At 48.1% G+C, this 21631-nt stretch overlaps 1 protein-coding gene across 2 annotated transcripts in view; it reads left to right on the forward strand.

Annotated features, from left to right (window-relative positions):
* TYMS (thymidylate synthetase) overlaps positions 1–21631 on the forward strand; it is a 48281-nt gene that overhangs the window by 6293 nt on the left and 20357 nt on the right. For both annotated transcript variants that reach the window (XR_003943193.1, XM_030212959.1), the window contains exons 2-4: positions 11845–11918; positions 16079–16253; positions 17533–17634. Coding sequence is in view for 1 of the 2 variants with exons in the window: in XM_030212959.1 (XP_030068819.1) it covers positions 11845–11918; positions 16079–16253; positions 17533–17634 (351 nt within the window). In the remaining variant the exon portion in view is untranslated. The remainder of the gene's footprint in view (positions 1–11844; positions 11919–16078; positions 16254–17532; positions 17635–21631) is intronic.

Here is a 21631-nt window from a genome sequence, read left to right on the forward strand (position 1 = left end):
CCAGAGCTGGTGTCGGAAAAGGCTGCGGGGTCGGTTGAGGTGTCGGAGGCAAAGTCTGCTGAGGTTGGGGAGTGGGGACTCGGCTGCCAGCGACCCCACGCGTCGGAACCTCAGTAATAGAGGGAGAGCGATCCTCTCGGCACCGACGCTTCTCGGGTATCGAGTGTATCGATGACCCGGAGCTCCCGGTGCCGTGTCTCGAAGGAGATCGACGACGATGCTTCTTGGCCTTCGCCCGACGCATGTCATCGAGACTCCTCGGCACCGGAGAGGAGGACGTGGAATCCACACGTCTCCTCGGGGCCGGGTCCGACGCAGGACGGTCCCGGGGGGCCTGCACAGCAGGAGGCGCCGAGGCGGGTGGAGACCCACTCGATGCATCACTGCTCCCAGCGTGCATGGGTCTAATGGCAGCCTGTCCCCTGTCTCCCGGTGCCGACGCCTCCTTCGACGTCGACCTCGACGACGCCGGCCTCGAAGACATCATCCTCGACGGCACCGACTTCACCAGCACCGACTTGCCCGGCGCCGGTTTGGAGGGCGCCGACTTAGACGACGGCGTCGACGGCGCCGACGCCGAAGCACCGGGCCCAAAAATCTTTTCTCTCTGGGCGTCTCGAGAGAGCAGTGTCCGCTTCTTCATGGCGAGACACAATTTACAACTCTCCGAGCGATGATCCGGCCCAAGGCACTGAATACACCACGAGTGTGTATCAGTGCCAGAGATGGCCCGATGGCAGCGGGCACAAGGCTTGAAGCCACTGGGCGTCTTCGTTGACATCTCGGGAAAAATTGTCCCTGCCAAATCAAAAGACGCGATTGTGTCTAGAAAAAGATGACACAGAAAAACAAAAGAAAAAGACGGGAAAAATACCCGACCGAGCGATTTAAATAAAATCGCAGACTAAAATAAAGGAAACTTAATAAACGAAAACAATCTAAGATAACAAAAAAAAGGATACTTCGCTTTTTTCTTCTTTCTTCACCTCCGGGCACAGGAGGAACACGAAGACGAACAGTCGAGCTCCGTGTCACCTCAGACGCGGAGAAGAAAAAACTGAGGAATGTGCCCGTGCGACGGGCGGGAAAGTGGACGCGCGCATGCGCACTGCATCCGCCCGCGCGACGGGGGACATTTTAGACTTTGTCATGGACTTTGCTGGAAAGTCCTCCGGGCCGACGTGACGTCACCCATCAGTGAGAATATTGGCCTGCTTGTCTTTGGAGAACTCCTCAGTATGTTCTCTATCTCAGCAGGTGGTGGTCACACACAGCTGCAGCTCTGGCTAGGCCTCCAAGCCTAATTTTTAGGTTTTGTTGAGTGCCTGGGGTTGAGGGCTCTTCTTGAGCAAGTGCAAACCTGGTGGCGCCAGGTCCCTCCTTTTCTCCCCCCTCCCGCTGGCTCCGTTAAAAAAAAAAAAAATTTTGGACGTCCTTAAGGGCGTTTGTTTCGACGTTTATTTAAACGTTTATTGCAGCTACTCACTGGGACACCAGGTCGTTACAGCTCGGAGCGAGAAGCAGGTAATTTTTACCTTTTTATAGCGGGCAGGGGGTTCCCTGATCGATCTCCACGTGGCCTATGGCGTCGGAGGGCGAGGGCGCGAAGAATCGCTCCCCGGACCGCGTGTGCGCTTTTAGCGGGGATGCGGGGATCTTAAAGTCTGATTCGCCCTTGTTGGGTGTCAGTTCGGAGGCCGGTCAGTGTCCCGGGTCTTCCTCCGGTGCGGCGGTTTTTCCCGCCATAAACGCCCATCCCCAGCTGCTCGCCTCCGCCATCTTGGCCGGCCACTCTGCTCGGACGGCTTCTTCTTGGGCCGCCCTTGAGTTGGGAGACGTTAATGCCTTGGCCGCCCTTGATTTGGGCGACGGCAAAAAAGCGGCTAAAGTTAAGTGCCGTTCTTCCCGCGCGGCTCCTTCGCGGAGTGTCGCGCCGGACGCCATCTTGGATGCGCAGCATGTTTCTCCCCCGCTCTTGCGAGCGCCGGTTGAGGGTGCGTCTAGGGCTGTGGCCCAGGCTGCTGAAGTGCACAGTCTGGGGGGTTTCTCCCCCGAGTTTATTTTGCTGCTGCATCAGGCCTTTCTTATGCAAAAAGCTGCCCCTTCCTTGTCCGATACAGGGGTTGAGGCCCCCGGAAGTAAACGCCCTCGGGTGGATTCCCAGGCCTTAGAGGACTCTGTTTCCTCTGATGTAGATGAGGCCAGCGTATCTGAGTTCTCCCAACGGTCCTTTGGGGATTCCTTGGAGGAGACGGATTCCCGCTCGGATGGAGCGGATGACCCCTCTGCAGCATAAGAGGATTTGCCCAACCTGTTAATGCAGGCCATGAGCATTTTGAAGATTTCCTCTCCGGAGGACGTCTCTCCCTCAGCCCCTGTTGGCTCCGCCATTATGCTGGGGACGAAGCGCCCGCCTAGAACCTTCCACGTGCATGCTGCCATGCACACCTTAATTTCGGCTCAATGGGATGTCCCGGAAGCGAGCCTTAAAGTGGCTAGGGCTATGTCCCGCCTCTATCCTTTGCCTGAAAGTGAACGGGAGGCCTTTCTGTGGCCTACCGTGGATTCTTTAATCACTGCGGTGACTAAGAAAACGGCGTTGCCGGTGGAAGGTGGCACGGCCCTAAAGGACGCCCAAGACAGAAGATTGGAGGCGGCCTTAAGGTCGTCCTTTGAGGCGGCTGCCTTAAGTTTGCAGGCCTCAGTTTGCGGCTCCTACGTGGCCAGGGCGTGCCTGACGATTGTGCAGCGGGCTTCCCCCTCGGATCCTTCCTTGAGGGCTGATTGGCCGGCCCTGGAATCGGGCTTGGCTTATTTGGCAGACTTACTGTATGATGTCTTGAGAGCCTCGGCTAAAGGTATGGCTCAGACAGTCTCTGCGCGGCGGTGGCTTTGGCTGAAACATTGGTCTGCGGACCACGCCTCTAAGTCCCGCCTGGCTAAGTTGCCTTTTAAAGGCAAGCTGCTCTTTGGGGTCGAGCTGGACAAAATTGTGACCGATCTCGGCACGTCTAAGGGCAAGAGGTTACCAGAGGTCAGGGCTCGGGCTAGTGCTCGCCCCGGTAACTCCAGAGAACGGTTTCAAGAAGCCCGTCGGTACCGCCCGGGCAAGTCGGGCTCCTCTGCCCCCTCTTCCTTCAAGAGGAACTTCTCCCCCAAGCAGCATTCCTTTCGCAGAGACCGCCGTCCCGGAGGTGCGCCCTCCGGTCCTCCCCCAGGGTCTCGTACCCAATGACGGGGTCCTGGTCCATGGCCCAGTGCAGATTGGAGGACGCCTGTCCTCGTTTCTGGGCGAGTGGACCAGGGTAACTTCAGACGCTTGGGTGCTGGAAGTCATCAGAGACGGCTACAAGCTAGAGTTCTGCCGACCCTTAAGAGACGGGTTTGTACTCGCTCCCTGCAAGTCTCCGGTCAAAGCTGTGGCAGTGCAGCAGACCTTGGACAATCTGATCCGCCTGGGCGCGGTCGTTCCGGTGCCAGAAAATCAGCTTGGCAAGGGACGTTACTCCATTTACTTTGTGGTACCAAAGAAAGGAGGTTCTGTACGGCCTATCCTCGACCTCAAAGGGGTCAATCGGGCCTTGAAAGTTCGGCACTTTCGCATGGAGACTCTCCGCTCTGTTATAGCGGCAGTGAAGGCAGGGGAGTTCCTGGCATCCTTGGACATCAAGGAAGCGTACTTGCATATTCCCATCTGGCCTCCTCATCAACGCTTTCTGCGTTTTGCAGTCCTGGGCCGACACTTCCAGTTCAGAGCCCTCCCGAACAGGTTGGCTACTGCTCTGCGGACCTTCTCCAAAGTAATGGTGGTCATCGCGGCCTTCCTGCGAAAGGAAGGAGTACAAGTCCATCCTTATCTGGACGACTGGTTGATCCGAGCCCCCTATTATGCAGAGTGCGGCAAAGCTGTGGACCGGGTGATTGCTCTTTTGAGCTCCCTGGGGTGGATCATCAACTGGGAGAAAAGCCAGCTGCGCCCGACTCAGTCCCTGGAGTATCTGGGAGTTCGATTCGACACCCAAGTGGGCAGAGTGTTCCTGCCGGACAATCGGATTGTCAAACTTCAGGCTCAGGTGGACCAGTTCCTAGTAGCCTCTCCGCTTCGGGCTTGGGACTATGTGCAGCTGTTGGGCTCTATGACGGCCACGATGGAAGTAGTGCCCTGGGCCAGGGCTCATATGAGACCACTACAACACTCTCTGCTGCAGCGCTGGACTCCGGTGTCGGAAGATTATGCTGTGCGCCTTCCCTTGGACCCAGCAGTGCGCAAGGCGCTGAGCTGGTGGCTGAAGACAGACAAGTTGTCTGCAGGGATGCCTCTTGTGACCCCGGAGTGGATTGTCGTCACGACGGACGCCTCTTTGACGGGCTGGGGAGCCCACTGCATGGGAAGGACAGCGCAGGGGCTCTGGTCTCCTGCAGAGGCAAAGTGGTCTATCAACCTCCTGGAACTCAGAGCCATTCGGTTGGCGCTTTTGGAGTTCCTCCCGGTACTGGCGTTGAAGCCAGTACGGGTCCTGTCGGACAATGCCACGGCTGTGGCCTATGTCAACTGCCAGGGAGGTACCAAGAGCGCCCCTTTAGCCAAGGAAGCCATGAATCTATGCCAGTGGGCGGAAGCGAACCTGGAACAGCTGTCAGCGGCCCACATTGCCGGAGTCATGAATGTCAAGGCGGACTTTCTCAGTCGCCATACCTTGGATCCCGGAGAGTGGCAGTTATCGGCTCAGGCGTTCTTGGACATCACGAAGCGCTGGGGCCAGCCGAGCCTAGATCTGATGGCGTCATCGGCCAATTGCCAAGTGCCGCGCTTTTTCAGCAGAGGACGGGACCCTCGATCCCTGGGAGTAGATGCTCTTCTCCAACAGTGGCCGACACAAGAGCTTCTCTATGTGTTCCCGCCCTGGCCCATGTTGGGCAGGGTGCTAGACCGGGTGGCAAAGCATCCGGGCCGGATAATCCTGGTGGGTCCGGACTGGCCCAGACGTCCCTGGTATGCGGACTTGATCAGGCTCTGAGTGGACGACCCTCTGCGGCTGCCAGTGGAGCAGGGCCTGTTGCATCAGGGTCCCGTGGTGATGGAGGATCCCTCCCCCTTTGGTCTTACGGCCTGGCTATTGAGCGGCAGCGTCTGAGGAAGAAGGGCTTCTCAGACAAGGTCATCGCCACTATGCTGAGAGCGAGGAAGCGCTCTACTTCTACTGCTTACGCCAGGGTTTGGCGTACCTTTGCAGCGTGGTGTGAAGCAGGCTCACTTTCTCCCTTCACTGCTTCAGTGCTGGCGTTCCTGCAAGAAGGTCTGGAGAAAGGCCTGTCGCTCAGTTCCCTTAAAGACCAGGTAGTGGCTCTGGCTTGTTTCAGGGGCCGCCTGAAGGGTGCTTCCCTGGCTTCGCAGCCAGATGTAGTACGTTTTCTCAAGGGAATTAATCACCTGCGCCCTCCTCTGCGCTCAGTGGTGCCTGCGTGGAATCTCAACCTGGTGCTAAGAGCCTTGCAGAAGCCGCCTTTTGAACCCTTGTCGAGGGCATCTCTGAAAGACCTGACGTTGAAAGCAGTCTTTTTGGTGGCTATCACTTCAGCCAGAAGAGTTTCCGAGCTCCAGGCACTCTCATGTCGAGAGCCTTTTCTGCAGTTCACTGAGGCAGGAGTGACTATTCGCACAGTGCCTTCCTTCCTGCCCAAGATTGTTTCTCGCTTCCATGTGAATCAGCAGCTCTGTCTCCCTTCCTTTCGTAGGGAGGACTACCCAGAGGAATTCTCTGCTCTCAAATATCTGGATGTGAGACGAGTCATCATCAGATACTTGGAAGTGACCAATGATTTCCGGAAATCGGATCATCTGTTTGTCCTGTTTGCAGGTCCTCGTAAGGGTCTGCAGGCTGCTAAGCCTACAGTGGCAAGATGGGTCAAGGAAGCCATTGCAGCGGCTTATGTGGCCGCGGGGAAGGTGCCGCCTATCCAGCTGAAGGCTCACTCCACTAGAGCTCAGGCGGCCTCGATGGCAGAGGCCGGGTCCGTCTCCTTGGAAGAAATTTGCAAGGCGGCAACTTGGGCATCGACCCATACCTTCTCCAGGCATTACCGCTTGACTGTGGCTGCTCGGGCGGAGGCCCGGTTTGGAGCTTCAGTGTTGCGGTCAGGGATTTCAATGTCCCGCCCTGGGTGAGTACTGCTTCGGTACATCCCACCAGTCTATGGATTGATCAGCATGATGATATGGAAGGTAAAATTATGTATCATACCTGATAATTTTCTTTCCATTAATCATAGCTGATCAATCCATAGCCCCTCCCAGATATCTGTACTGTTTATATTCTGGTTGCATTTCAGATTCAAATTTAGTCTTCAGTTCCTGTTCAGGAGGACTTCGTGTTCAAGTTTTTTCAATTGGATTCTTCAAGAGTTGAGACGAGTTTGTGTTACAGTGAGCGGCTGCATTCCTCTCCCCTCCGTTTTTCGGGGCTGGATTGAGACATAAATTCTGCCGGCGCTCCCTCCCGCTTTGTGCGGCTGTAGGGCAGCTTTGTACCCCTCCCGCTTCGGCGGTGTTAGAGTCAGTCAGCTCCTCCCGCGGTTGCGGTTGCAGGATAAGCCAGATCCCCCCGCATCGGCGGGGTGGTGTCCCTCCCCCGCTCCGCGGGGATGAGCTGGACGGATTCCCCTCCCCCACTTGTGTGGGGATGAGCTGGGTTAATTCCCCTCCCCCGTTTCGGCGGTGGTGAGCTGGGCAGAGTGTCCCTTTGTGGGTGTAATTCTCTAAGTGCTGAGTCCTGCGGATGGAGCTTGGATATCGACATACTGAGGAGTTTCCGGCAGCACATGACCACATATAGGGAGGCAAAAGCTTTGCTCTCTATCTCCACCTGCTGGTAGATGGACACAACCCACCAGTCTATGGATTGATCAGCTATGATTAATGGAAAGAAAATTATCAGGTATGATACATAATTTTAGCTTAGCTAAGTCATGGGTGCTGAATTCGAAAATGAAATCAGTTTTTGCCTATCGGGCTCAGTTTTCTTGTGACACGCTACCCTTTTCATAAAAATCTTTGAAAACGCTGCATTTTGGTACCCTGCTGTGCAGGGCCGCCGAGAGGGGGGGCGGGGGGACAAAATCCCCAGGGCCCGGGCCTTCAAGGGGGGCCCGGTGCCAGTCCCACCCGCCCTCTGACCGTCTGCCACCGGGCCAGCCCCCTGTATTTAAATCACCGTGCGGTGCGATTCTCCCCCTCACCTCCCTGTGAGGCGGAACTCCTCCCTTCGGGTGTCCTTCCCTCCCTGTATTCCGCCCTTGGGGGAGCAGCAGCGGCGACCTCGAGGGGGGGGGGGCTGCGATGGGGGCGAGACGGCCTTGTCCCGGGCCCAGTCAAGTTTCTCGGCGGCCCTGCTGCTGTGGATTAATTTAATTCAGCAGTTGTAATTGTTGGAAAAACAATTGAAATATACTAGGAATTACAATACAAAACGCTTAGTTTAGAAAGCCACCACCAGGAAATAAGGGAGGTTTGGCAACATTGCCCATGAGCAGCGTTGCCATATAAAAAAAAAAATTCCCACACAAAACCTGCCCAAAAACCGCACTCACCCCGCCCCTTCCGTCATCACCCCTGCCCCCGCCGTCATCACCCCCGCCCCCGCTGTGATCGCCCCGCCCAATACGTCACCAAACCCCGCCCAAAACGTCACAAGCCCCGCTTCTGTCACCATTAGCCCCACCCCCACCGTCCGAAAAACCGCCCAAAACCCGCACCGAAAAAAGAAAACCAGCCCAAAAAACCGCAACCCGCCGCGGGCAAAAGTTTCCCGCGGTGGGTTGCGGAAAACCGCCCAATTGGGCTGGAAAACCGCCCATCTGGTAACCTTGCCCATGAGTCATGCTAGAACGTGTTCAGACATGTTCTGTTGCGTCAGTTGCCACCTCTATCTCAGCATTGAGAGTTCAGTCAACAATTGCTGTTGGAAGTGACTGCTTGTAGTTCTACGTTTGTGAAGGTTTGTGTATTGTGTCATTTCAGAAGAAATGCCTCGTACCTGTGCAAATAGCCCAAATTCTTTTTGTTCTATCTGTGGAGAGTTTACTCTGAAATCGCAAAAACGAAAACTTAATCCTCTTGTAAAAAGTGCTACGAACTATATTTCGGGTGTAAGGTTGGTGAACAGGACCGCAAATGGGCTCCCCACATTTGCTGTTTGATGTGTGTTACACTCCTGACAGGCTGGTTAAAAGGAAGACATCGCGTGCCCTTTGCTGTTCCCATGATTTGGAGGGAACCAACGGATCACACAACAGACTGTTTTCTGTCTGACGAAAATAGCAGGAATCACCTCGAAAACAAGGAAAACTGTGCAATATCCTAACTTACCATCTGCTATAAGACCTGTATGTCACAGTGAAGAATTGCCAGTACCAGTGCCTCCTGAGAATTTGATAGTGAGTGAAGATGAATACAGTGACGAACATGCAGAAGACAGAGAAGGGGATATGCATACCGACCCATCATTTCAGGACCTCTGTGAATCAAATGTGCCCCACTTTTTGACACAAGGGGATCTCAATGATCTTGTTCGTGATTTAAATTTGTCGAAGCAACAGGCTGAGCTTTTAGGTTTGAGATTAAAAGGATGGAATCTTCTTTCTTGTGATACGAAAGTGAGTGTTTTTCGTGACCGACATGCTATTTTTTCTGACTATTTCTCCAAGGAAGGTGACATGGTCTTTTGTAATGATATCGAATCCGTTAGAACGGTTCCATCAGGACATTTCTCAAATGGAAAAGCGTTATGAAGGCAAATGGAATGCCGCAATGTTGTCCGACTACTGCTGGACCTTACGGAGAGACGTTCCCGAGGCAAAGTACCACAGGAAATCAGGAAGGAAATCTTTTTAGGTATGTTTCTTCACTTCTCTTTACTCTTATGTTGCTTATATCTTTGATTTCTTTGAGAACTGACACAGTTTTTTTTGGAACTCTTGTAGCAGAAGCGTGTTATTTTGCCAGATACATATAATAGCTACATATGCAGACACAAGCATTTACAAAAACCATTATCACATGAAAACTGAGGCTGATACAGAAATTGTGAAATGAGATCTGGATTCAGGGAAGAATTATCTTCCAGAAAATGTATGTTTTGTTCTTGTTACAGAAAAAAAATTTTTATTTTTATTTTTTTGTAGACCAGTAATATTGGTCCAAGGTGCAGAGCTGCCAAGGGGTCCCAATTTTTGAGAGGGAGATTTCAGTACTCCCAGCCTTGCCCACTCTGCCTTGGCTCCACACTCTACTTGGCTCTGGCCCCTGGTACACCTCAATCCCACAGCCATTTCAGAAAATATTTTATTTACTAGCCACCCTTTTCAATGAGTGGAGGAGTGGCCTAGTGGTTAGAGCACCGGTCTTGCAATCCAGAGGTGGCCAGTTCAAATCCTACTGCTGCTCCTTGTGATCTTGGGCAAGTCTCTTAACCCTCCATTGCCTCAGGTACAAACTTAGATTGTGAGCCCTCCTGGGACAGAGAAATATCCAGAGTACCTGAATGTAACTCACCTTGAGCTACTATTGGAAAAAAAAGTGTGAGCAAAATAAAAATAAATTAGTTTTCAGAGGCCAAAACCACCTGCCTCCGGTCTAGACAGTATAATGCTGTTATGGTATCCTCTCCTGACCTGAGGAAGGAAGTGCTGGGCTGTGAAAGCTACTCAAAAATGTTTTAAAATCAGTGAAGGTATCACCTTATTTTCTATTTGCATTTATTTACATTTATTAACACTGCTACCACATTAGTTTATCTTAAATTAAAATAAAATTATTTTCTGTACCTTTGTTGTCTGGCCATTTACTTGTTCTAATTGCATTGGTCCCAGCCTCTTGATTTTGCTTTCCTTCTCTTAACTCTCTTGTCAGTTTCCTGTCCATTTGCCATTTTTCTCTCCTTTTTCTTTTTCTTCAATTTAGTTTTCTGCCTCTGTCCAGATTTAATTCATTCTTACTATCCTTTCTTTAATTTCCCTCTTTTTACGTCATCTACCTATGACTTTTCATCTTTTCCTCACTTTAGTTCTCCCCATTCCCCTTCTTATTCTCTAGTCTTTCACTAACTCTGTCCTCTCCCCCTTTTCATCCAGCGTCTCCCCTCTTTCTCTCTGCATCCTTCCATCCAGCGTCTCCCCTCTTTCTCCCCCCATCCTTCCACCCATGTACCCTTTCCCAATCCTTCCCTCCATTGTCTCCCCTTTCTTCTAACCAGTTCTCTCTACGCTTTTCCATTCAGCATGTTCTCTCTCTCTCTCTCTCTCTCCCTCTCCCTCTCCAATCTTCCATCCAGTGTCTTCCCTTTCTGCCCCCTCCTTCTAGCATTTCCATCTCCCTCCTTTCATCCAGCATTTTGCCATCTGACCAGTTAGGGTCTCCTCCAGCTTCTCTCTATCTCCTGCCCTTTTCCATGTCCTCTCTTTCTCTCTCTGTACCCTTCTGTCATCCAGCATCTTCCCTCTTTCTGCCCCCTCCTAGCGTTCCTCTCCCTCCTTTCATCCAGCATTTCTCCTCTTTCTCTCTCCATCTGACCAGCCAAGGTCTCCCCCTTGCCTCCCCTTCCTTCTCCCCAGCTGCTTCTCTCTCCTGCCTATTTCCATGTCCCCTCTTTCTCTCCCCATCTTTCCACTCATCTTTCTCTGTACCCCTCTTCCATACAGCTTCCCCACTCTCTTTATTTTTTTCTCTGCTCTCTCCATTTATCATCTCCTGCCTCCCTTTTGATGCCCTTTCCCACTTCTCGTACCTTTCCGCCCAGTACCCCGTTTCCTGGCCGCTGCTGCTTCTCCCGATGTTGCAGCAGCGGCCCCAGCAAAACAAAACAAGCGTGGGGCCGCAGCAGCCTTCAGGCATGCGCTGTTGGCTCTGCCGTCCTCTGCTCCTGCTGACGTCAATTTCCTGTTCTGGATGCAGAGGACCAGCAGAGCTGACTGAGCATGCCTGAAGGCTGCTGTAGCCCTGCGCTTGTTTTTCTTGTTTTGCTGTGGCTGCTCGTCAAGAGAGAAGCAGTGGATCCCCTGGCGCAGTGTGTCTCAGCGGGAGACTTTCTCACTTTGGCGGGAGTGTGGGAGATGACCCACCAAAGCGGGAGTCAAATTGAGCAGTAATGAAGACCAACTTTGGACTTGTTTCCCTACTTAGGTTTACAGAGAAGTTTTAATTTTTCTGTTCTCTTTATTGTGGTACTAAAATATGTGTAAGGAGGAAGGGCAGTTCATATTGGGCCCCATATTTAACACTATTTCAATAACCAGGGGAGGCTCCTGGCTGTTTAAATCACCTGTCTGGGGCTAACCTGGTATTTTTAGCAGCTTTTAACTGGATAATATTGCCAAAAATGCCCAGTTAACACCCAAGGCAAAGCACGCTATTTTGTGGGCATTCCGGTGGTGGAGTCAGCAGTGATCTGGTAAAATGCCAACTTTCAGCACTTAACCAGCTAAGAAAACCACATAAATGTGGTCCTATCTTTATGCGGTTCTTTATAGCTGGTAGTACCAAATATCGCAGTTGGTTGGATTTTGCCCAGGATTGATTTTCCAGGTATATCGTCGGTGCTGGTCAGCAAAATGCTGATCACCACTGGCTGAATATCGGGCCCATTGTGTCTCTTCTCATTCTTGTTCTTTATTTATTTTTATTTTAGTTACATTTGTACCCTGCGCTTTCCCACTCATGGCAGGCTCAATGCAGCTTACCTTTACGCACTTTTCTGGTTTGGATCTTTCACTTACTGTTACCTAATTACATACTGTTTTCTTACAAATAGTAATTGTTTTACTGATTCATTTTTCCTGATGTTTTTGCAGACCAGTTTCCTCTGCTGACAACAAAACGAGTATTCTGGAAAGGCGTTTTAGAGGAGCTGTTGTGGTTTATCAAGGTATAGGATTTTTGACTTGAGATTATCTTGAATAAACAAAATGATGCTGTAGTGTTAAGAAGCAGCTAACGGCCTGTGGTTACGGGACTGAGTTACAAAAGGTTTTTTCTATACGTGTAAGGGGAGTGGGACCAATTCTGCATTAGCGTGCTAGTGACAAATTTAGGGGAGGACAGACTCGTCCCAAACTACACCTGTGGGGTTTTCCTCATTTATGGGGGTCATTATAATTGCATGCAGGTAGGAAGAGTATAGGGCCTACTTTTGCCTGTGTGGGGTTTGCCAAATTTTTATTGTAACAGTACATACATATTTCTGCTTTGAAAATTACCTTAGAGAAACTATGCAGTTATAATTAACATCTGACATGCACATATTTTCAGGATTAATTTACCCACGTTTGAATTTTAAAGGTAGGCATGTAAGTAAAAACACCCTCCACTTCTGTGAATGCCTCCATTCAGTCCTGTTAAGTGTATGTGTGTACAGCTTTATTTGTATATTGGTTGGGCAGCTTTTATAAAAAGCGTATCCACAGATAAAGCACCATTTTACTTAAGGAAATGCTTTTTCTGGGGCTGATAAATTTTGCTCCCTAATGTAGTATCGAAAGAGAATGCAAATAAGTTGTGTGCATGTATTTTAATTACTACTAGTAAAAAAGCCCCGTTTCTGATGCAAATGAAACGGGGGCTAGCAAGGTTTTCTTCAGAGTGTGCATGTGGGAGTGTGTGTCCCTGCCCTCTGCCCTCTCTCCCTCCCCCTTCCGAGTCCAGTCCTTCAGTGTTAAGTTTCCTGCTGTTCTGTGTTTGTGTTAGAGAGAGAGTGAGGGCATCTGTCTCCCCTCCCCCCTTCACTGTTACAGAGAGGGATTTCCTGCTGTGCTGTTTTCCTTCACTCATGGGGAAACCGGATATCTCTGGCGCTTCACACTTCCGACTGGAGGCTTTATAGAACGTTGGTGGTGCCTTTTATATATATAGATATGGTTAGTGTTTAAGCTTTTTATATGTTTTTGATTTAACCTAAAACACAAAGCTTGTATGGCATAGGCTGTGCTCTGGTCTCCAAATCTCGCTCCTATCTCACTTTTCAGACAATGGAGTCTCTCGATGCTTGGAAAAGTTCTTCCTTGCTCATGCTCATTAATAGTCTCTCCTCATGCTCAACCTCTCTGGACTAGGCAAGTGGTATGCACAAAGGAATCCTGTTTAGAAGGATTGGATCCAAAGAAGCTTAGGGGAGATTAGGAAAAGTGGTTCTGGGCTGACTTCTATGTTTTGTGCCCTGATGGAAGCTGAGTAGATTTGGATGGGCCGGAGTGGAGTTTTTCAGGTGCTTTGACAACTTCAGAAATTTTAGAACAAGGCCAGTGTCAGACAGACTTCTACGGTCTATACCCTAAAAATGGTAAGGATAAATCAAGAACAGGTATCCATATGATATGTAAAGAGTTTATATTGTTGGGCAGACTGGATGGACCATACAGGTCTTTTATCTACAATCTACTATGTTATGTTACCTGATGCTTTGGTCCAGTCTCACACTGGCTTTTGGATTCCGATCTTTTTTTTCCCCCCCAATTTGGATGTGGAACTGGTTGCATCTTCTCTTTACTTCTTGGAAGGACAAATTGTTTCCTTAATGATGCTGCCTCCTTTTTTTTTTTTTTTTTTTTACTCAAAGTACCTTGTGCCCCATGGTTCAGCTGGTTTTCTTTGCTCTCTACTGGTGGAGAAAAGGCTTACTCCTAGCCTTTCCAGCTTCCTTACTGCTCCTTAGCTGCTTGGGAGAAGACTAAAGACCTGATGGGTTCCAGTGCGGGATACCCACTACTCTTGCATACTGTTTTCCTCTCTGCCACTCTTCCTCTAGAGGAGGAAATATCCAGGCTCCTCCCTAGACACTTTATACTTCCTCCAATTCCTGATCTACTGCTGTTGGGGTACACTCCCACATACTGTACATTGTGGACGTGTACCAAAATGCTTTTCCATGCAAAAACAGTAGTTTTTAATCACATTGATATTGTTCTGTATTTGTCAACAATGCAGCAATCTTTGTTCTGTGATACCTCCCAGTCAGCTCCTTCCAGTCCTTTTTGACTCTTCTCTTTCAACAAAACCAAAGAAAAGTGGGTCCTGTATTTATTTATTTATTTGTTGCATTTGTATGCCACATTTTCCCACCTATTTGCAGGCTCAATGTGGCTTATGCATGCAGGACAGAGAAATGGGCATGAAATCCTTGCCAATGCTGACTGCAGAAGAAAGAGCTAACCTTTTACTCCTTCTTAGACCTTGTTTTAAAGCCAGTGTTACGGATAAGTTCTACTTTGATGTCTCCCCCTCCACCACCTGAAATATACAGGACCTGCACTTAACATATGAATGTGGTACAAAAAATGCACATACTTGATCCTGATTTATCCTTGCCATTTTTAGGACTCGGACCATAAGTCAGCCCTTCACTGGCCCTACTTCCTGGCTACTGGAGTTGACATTGAAACCCACCTGTAGCTCATCCTAATCTGTCTGTCCATATACAGGACACAGACTGTAGAAGTCTGGTTGGCATTGGCCTTACTCCCCAACTGCTGGCAGTTCTGGATTAGTTTTATATGGTTCAGAGAATTTTTAAACAATAGATCATATAAGGTTAAAATGAGAAATGCATTATCTTATGGTTGGAAGCCATTGTGTGGAGCACCTCAGTCTTCTGCATACTTTTGTGTTTTTACTAGCAAATTCCCTCGTGGAATTAAAATGAGCTTTGTGCTGATATGAGCATGGGTCTTTGTTCACAGTTGGTTCCTGTGCAAAACTCATTTTAACATAAGGCAGGCATCCAATATTGTTCATGAAGGCTCATGGTAGCATAATTCAGTAGAGGCTGGTTCAATTCATTTGGAAGTCAAAAGAGCAGGAGGAAACTTTAAAAAAAAAAAAAAACCAACCCTGAGAGAATTCTATAGTAGTTATGACTAATGTACTACTTGGTGGATCTAGACTATCACAAAATTTATTGTGACGGTAAAGAAGGGAAGCTGTGTGGTCTCAGAAGGGCAAAGCACAGAGTTACAGTCCCATGCTGCTCCCTTTACCATCATTTATTCAGGTTAATCTTATACTGACTACTACAGTTTCATTAATTTTGTCCTCACAAATATGTTGCATAGTGCCTAACAGGGCAGCATGGTTTTCCAAATATATTTTTGAGCTTCTGAGACTAAAACTTTCACAACTCTTTTTTTTTTTTTTTCCCCTTCATTTAACGTTCTCTATAACTTTGCCATATACTTCTAGATGTATTTAGGTCTTTGTGCTCTTTGCTAGATTTTCTGCTTGCTGCAACAGACTGGGTACAGTATTAATCATGTCTTAGTTCACTACTACTATTTAGCATTTCTATAGCGCTACAAAGTGTACGCAGCGCTGCACAAACATAGAAGAAAGACAGTCCCTGCTCAAAGAGCTTACAATCTAGTAGACAACAAATAAAGCAAACAAATCAATTAATGTGTAGAGGAAAGAGGAGAGGAGGGCAGGTGGAGGCGAGTGGATACAAGTGGTTACGAGTCAAAAGCAATGTTAAAGAGGTGGGCTTTCAATCTAGATTTAAAGATGGTCAAGGATGGGGCAAGACGTAGGGGCTCAGGAACTCTATTCCAGGCATAGGGCGCAGCAAGACAGAAGGAGCGAAGTCTGGAGTTGGCAGTAACTGAGAAGGGAACAGATAAGAAGGATTTATCCAGGGAACGGAGTGCACGGGAAGGGGTGTAGGGAAGGACGAGTGTGGAGAGATACTGGGGAGCAGCAGAGTGAGTACATTTATAGGTTAGTAGAAGAAGTTTGAACAGGATGCGAAAACAGATAAGGAGCCAGTGAAGCGACTTGAGGATAGGGGTAGTATGAGTAAAGCGACCCTGGCGGAAGACGAGACGGGCAGCAGAGTTTTGAACCGACTGGAGAGGGGAGAGGTGATTAAGTTCAGTGATGGTTATCCGTTTCCAAACTTGGATGTCAGTTTGAGGTCTTGTGTGTGGAGAACCACTCCCATGTCTCATTCTTGGAAGTTTTCTGCTGGTTCTACTTCACTTGAATAATTGAATCTGGTGTCTTGGATCTAGTTCTAAGATTGTTTATCTGTCATTATAATAGGGTTCCACAAATGCAAAAGAGCTCTCTGAAAAGGGGGTGAAAATTTGGGATGCCAATGGATCACGGGAGTTCTTGGATAAGCAGGGTTTTACCTCCAGAGAGGAGGGAGACTTAGGACCTGTTTATGGCTTCCAATGGAGGCACTTTGGGGCTGAGTACAAAGACATGCACACAGGTAAGGAATGAGACACTTTTTTACCTTGTGTATCAAATATAGTAATGAGCAAGAAAACATTTGACATCACTAAGCTCATGTCGGTACAAGATTTCTTGGGGCTGATTTTCTAATGAGTAGTGCTTCTTAACTCTATTCGAGGTACACCTACCCAATCAGGTTTTCAAGATTACCATAATGAATATGCATGAGAGAAACTGGCATACACTGGGTTTGTCTTGTATGCTAATTTATCTTGTGCATGTTCATTTTTGGCATTGTTCTTGCCAATCATATTACAGGTGCATGGAGGAAGAGGTCAAGGGGGAGGTATGCAAGGGAGGCCCACTTCAACCTTCTCAGTCAATTTTGGGGTGTCCTAGGACCTTAAGTGATCTGAGGTGAAGGGCCTCACTTCATCTCAAATCACACTCTGCTCCTGCATTGCATCAATGCAAGCCTGAGCTGGTATACAAGTTTCTACACTACAAAAAAAAAAAAAAAAGCGTATTTAAAGAAACCCACTAGATTTATGGCAGCTTTTTACATCAAGAGCAGTTTATTTAGCAGTGGTTGACAGGCAGTTTGTGTATCCACTGAGATATCCTTTAGCACACTGGTTTTACACCAGTTTTCCTGTGCAAAGCTTTCTTCCTTAATCAGGAGTAAGATTAGCACAGGACAATTGCGCATAAACTACTTTGCTAACGGGCTGCATATAAACTGCTTTGGCCTCTTAGATTGTAAACCCTCTTGGAACAGGAAAACACCTATTATATCTAAATCTCCTTGAGCTACTACTGAAAAAAGGCATGCGCTAAATCCCAACTCCTTAATCGCAGAGTTCTCTCCCCTCCCCACACCTAAAGTGGACCTAAATAAATTATCCAGACACATGAGTCAGGACAGCTACTTCATAAAAAAATAAAGTAATATAAAATGTTGTATATATAAAGCAAAGCTAGGCAAATGGGCCACATAATCTGTCCCTTAACTAAAGTTGGTTGGGGGACAAAAGTCTTTGGTAGACTGAACACGAAGAAAGATGTTAAGCTCTAAAAACACTTTCATTGTAGTGATGAAAGGAAATTCTCTCAATGGAATTTACATTCTGTATAACAATTTAGCTGTGGCTTTGCTGATAAATTCAATTTGGACTTTTTCCCCCTTTCAAATTGAAGAACTCTGAAGTAAGTGGAAGAGCAAATCCTGCAGTACTCGACAACCTTGACTTTTTTCTGAAACAGCCATTTGACATTTTTCCTGTGATTTTGCTGTGTGTGTGCTTGCTCCTATTTAGATTATTCAAACCAGGGAGTTGACCAGCTGCAGAAAGTGATTGACACCATCCGAAACAATCCAGATGATAGGAGGATCATTATGTGTGCTTGGAGTCCTAAAGGTAAGTAGATTAGCAGTGTGTGATAGTGTGGTATGACAGTCAGAAATGTCAGCACATTTGGTTTTAGTTTATTAAACTTGGTAGTACTTTTTTTTTTCCTTATTGTGAAAGTCAGTATCTCTAGTGGAAATGACAATTTATGTTGATAGTAAAGAAAGCACTGGGTGTTCCAGAGCTCATGCTCATTGCCATCCTGTCAGTCTGTCCACTGCTGTAGTACTTCAGTCGCCAAAGGTATCCTTTAAACAGAAAAGCTTTGTACTTGAGGAACATAAAGGGTTTTGCTCAGTCTGGTACTAACCAGTTTGCAGCACAAACTGGTTTTCAGTTATGTGGGCAAAAACAAAAAAGGAGGTGAAACCCTCACGAAACCGTGGAATATAAAACAAAAAGTGAGGAGAATGGTTGAGGATACCAACACTTGTATGTTTTATTTAAAAAAAGAAAGATAAAAAATAACACCGTACATAAAAATGACCCGACACGGCCGTGTTTCGGCCAAAAGGCCTGCCTCAGGGGTCTTTACAACCTAAAATAAACAATGAAATGAGGAATATTGTTATAATTATAGCATGTACAATGAAATGAAGAATATTGTTATAATTATAGCATGAACAATGAAATGAGGAATATTGTTATAATTATAGCATGCTATAATTATAACAATATTCCTCATTTCATTGTTTATTTTAGGTTGTAAAGACCCCTGAGGCAGGCCTTTTGGCCGAAACACGGCCGTGTCGGGTCATTTTTATGTACGGTGTTATTTTTTATCTTTCTTTTTTTAAATAAAACATACAAGTGTTGGTATCCTCAACCATTCTCCTCACTTTTTGTTTTATATTTCAGTTATGTGGGACCATCACTTTGGAAACGTAATTGAGCAGAATGGCATCTATACAGCTGTCAGTTGTCATGATGGACAATTCCTACAGTTTACATCTGTAACATTATAAGAAACCCATTCCTCTGGGCCACCCACCAACTCTGCATTCTCCAGACCTACCTTTCAAAATCTCTGCTGCTCTAGTGGCCTAGTTGTTCCTGCCCCCGCTGGCTGTGTTGTGAAAATAGCAACTGGGACTTCCCGTGGCAGCCTTGCAAAACTGCTGTGGGAAATCAGGCCACCATTTTGTAATCGGGAATGGCATGAACAGCAATTTGCTGCTGCTCATGTCATTCCCAGTTCTAAAATAGTGGCTGTAAGGCTGCTGCAGGAAGTCGCAGCTGCCGTTTTCACAGAGCAGCAACTCAGGATGCTCCTGCCCTGAAGAGGCCATTAGACCACCAGGGCTTTTAAAAAGTAGGCCTGGGGAGGGCCTGGTGACGGGGAGAGGGTAGAGCTGGTGGGTGGCCCAGGGGAGGAACAGGCTTTCTGTTGGGGGGGGGGGGGGGGGGCAGGCTTGCAGGAACAGGAGTGGTGCTTCAGTTTCACCAGAACCTAAACTGATGGTTTCAGTCAGCCTCTACTATGAATTGAATCATCCCTTAGTTCAGGTGGCACACCATGTAGAAAAAGGTGGAGGAACCACACTAAGCATGTGTGGGTCATATCAACATAAACTAAAGGAAGAGGTAAAAAATGTACAACTCTTGCATGCTATGAAACATGTATTCTCCGAGGACAAGCAGGCTTAATTCTCACAAGTGGGTGATTCTGATCCGCGTTGCCCAGTCCTAAATTTAAAAAAACTATAAACAGCTTTGTGGAATGCGAGACATTCTCCACTGCACATGTGCTGGTGTCTGCCCGCCCACTGCATGAACGCAGTCTCCTCAGTTCTTTCTACCTTGGTGAGGAGAGGGGGTGTGGTTTTTTTTTTAAAACCATCTCACATCGCTCAGTCCTAAAGACCTTTTTTTGGGGTGTCTTTCAGCTATGTTTTGGTTGTTTTTTTTTTTTTCTCCTTTATTGTGTTCCTGTTGTGGGACCTCCTTTCTTTTTTTGTTTCCCTTGTTTTTTTTTTTTTTTTTTTTAAGTTTATTTTCCCCAGGTTTAAGTTTATTTTTTTGTCGTCATCAGGCTGCTTTTAGGCCTTGACTTTGGCTGGGAACTTTCCCTTTCTTTTTTGTCATGCCTTTCCCATTTTTCAGGTACTATTGCTTCATTTGATTTAGTAGAGAAGTTTTCCCTTCCATGTCCATGAAGTTTCCCAGTAGCTTTAAGCACTATACCCGGTGCAAGAAAGACACCCATTCTTGCTGTCTACAGTGTCTTGGGCCCAACCATAGCCCCACTAACTGTTCTCTGGCTTTGCATGAAGACAAGGATTGTACACTATCTCTAGATTGTACACTTGTCTTTAGATTGTACACCTGTCTTTTAGATTGTAAGCTCCTTGAGCAGGGACTGTCCTTCCATGTTAAATTGTACAGCGCTGCATAACCTTAGTAGCGCTTTAGAAATGTTAAGCAGTAGTAGTAAGGACCCAGAGTTCCAGAGAGGCTCAATGTTAGAAGATTTTTTGAGTCGTCCGGTTCCTCGACAGCAGCATTGGCATCAAGGTCGGAGGCATCGGCATTGACGTCAAAGCGTTGCACTGGTATCGGGAGTGTCGGTAAGCATGGATGGTAGACCCTTAGACACTGGGAGCAGTGAAATATTGCCTCAAGGCTTCCTGCTGTGCAGGGCTCCTGGGACTGTACATCGTTGGACCTCACCCTGAGGAGATGTGGATTCCACATCGTCCTCGTTGGCACAGAGGAGTCTCTATGACACGCTTTGGGCAAAGGCCAAGAAGCATCGTTATCGGTCGCCCTCAACGCATGGTGCCGGGAGGACCGCTCCCCCACCATTCAGAAGGTGTCAATGCGTCGGTCTCCCAGCAGCCAGCCGGTACCCTAGCTTTTTCTGGTGAGCGCGGGCCTTGCTTCCTGAGCTACTGGATGGCCTCATGCAACAGTGTGCATCAGCATTCGCAGAGGTACTTGCACCTACCCTGCTTCCTGATGCGCGCCCCCCCCCCCCCCCCCCCCCCCCCCCCCGTGTCGAATTTGGTTCTGGTGTCAGCTGCCACCTAAGCTGGCTATCGACATCGGTGGAGGAAGCTTTGGCAGAGTTGATGTGAGAACTGACTTCTCAAAGCTGTTCAAGGACAAGGTTCCCATCAGGATTTGTCCGACACCGAACAGGAGCGCTCATGGGATTTAGAGGAGGATCCAAGGTACTTTTCCTCGGATGAGTCCTATGGAATTCCCTTTGAAACTTCCCCTCAACCTAAAAGGAGAAAGTCTCTCCCAAAGAGCCTTTTGTTCCCAGCTTAATGGGAATGGGACTTGATATACCACCTTTCTGTAGTTTTTTGCAACTACATTCAATGTGGCTTACATAGTATATACAGGTATATACTTCTTTGTACCTGGGGCAATGGAGGATTAAGTGACTTGCCTAGAGTCGCAAGGAGCTGCTGTGGTAATCAAACCCAGTTCCCCAGGATCAAGGTCCGCTGCACTAACCACTAGCCTCTCCCTGATGCAGTGGAGGACAAGCCCAGGGCCAAGATGCTCGAGGTCCTGGACTATGTCTCCTCCTAGGGAGGCTGTTACTGTCCCTTTCCACGAGGAACTCCAAGAAGTTCTCGTTAGGAACTGGGAGTCCCCTCTGTCTGGTCCGTATCATGCCCAAGAAGATTGATACCCATCCACAGTTCATCTGGCCTTGATAGGCTTCAGTTGCCTCACCATTCCATGGTGGTGGAATCCGCTCTCAAAAGGGCCAGGAGTTCCAGGGACTATGTCTGTGCCCCCAGGTAGAGAAGCTAGAACCCTGAATTCTTTTGGGAGGAAGATGTACCAGGCTTCAATGCTCATCTCCTGAATACAGAACCTGTGGGGGAGGCGGGGCTAGTGCTGGGCAGACTTCTATGGTCTGTGTCCTGGGAATGGCAGATACAGATCAAAGTGAGGTATACACATAAAGTAGCACATATGAGTTTGTCTTGTTGGGCAGACTGGATGGACCGTACAGGTCTTTCTCTGCCATCATCTACTATGTTAC

This window comes from Microcaecilia unicolor, chromosome 1, assembly GCF_901765095.1.
Source record: "Microcaecilia unicolor chromosome 1, aMicUni1.1, whole genome shotgun sequence".
NCBI classification, from domain to species: Eukaryota; Metazoa; Chordata; class Amphibia; order Gymnophiona; family Siphonopidae; genus Microcaecilia; species Microcaecilia unicolor.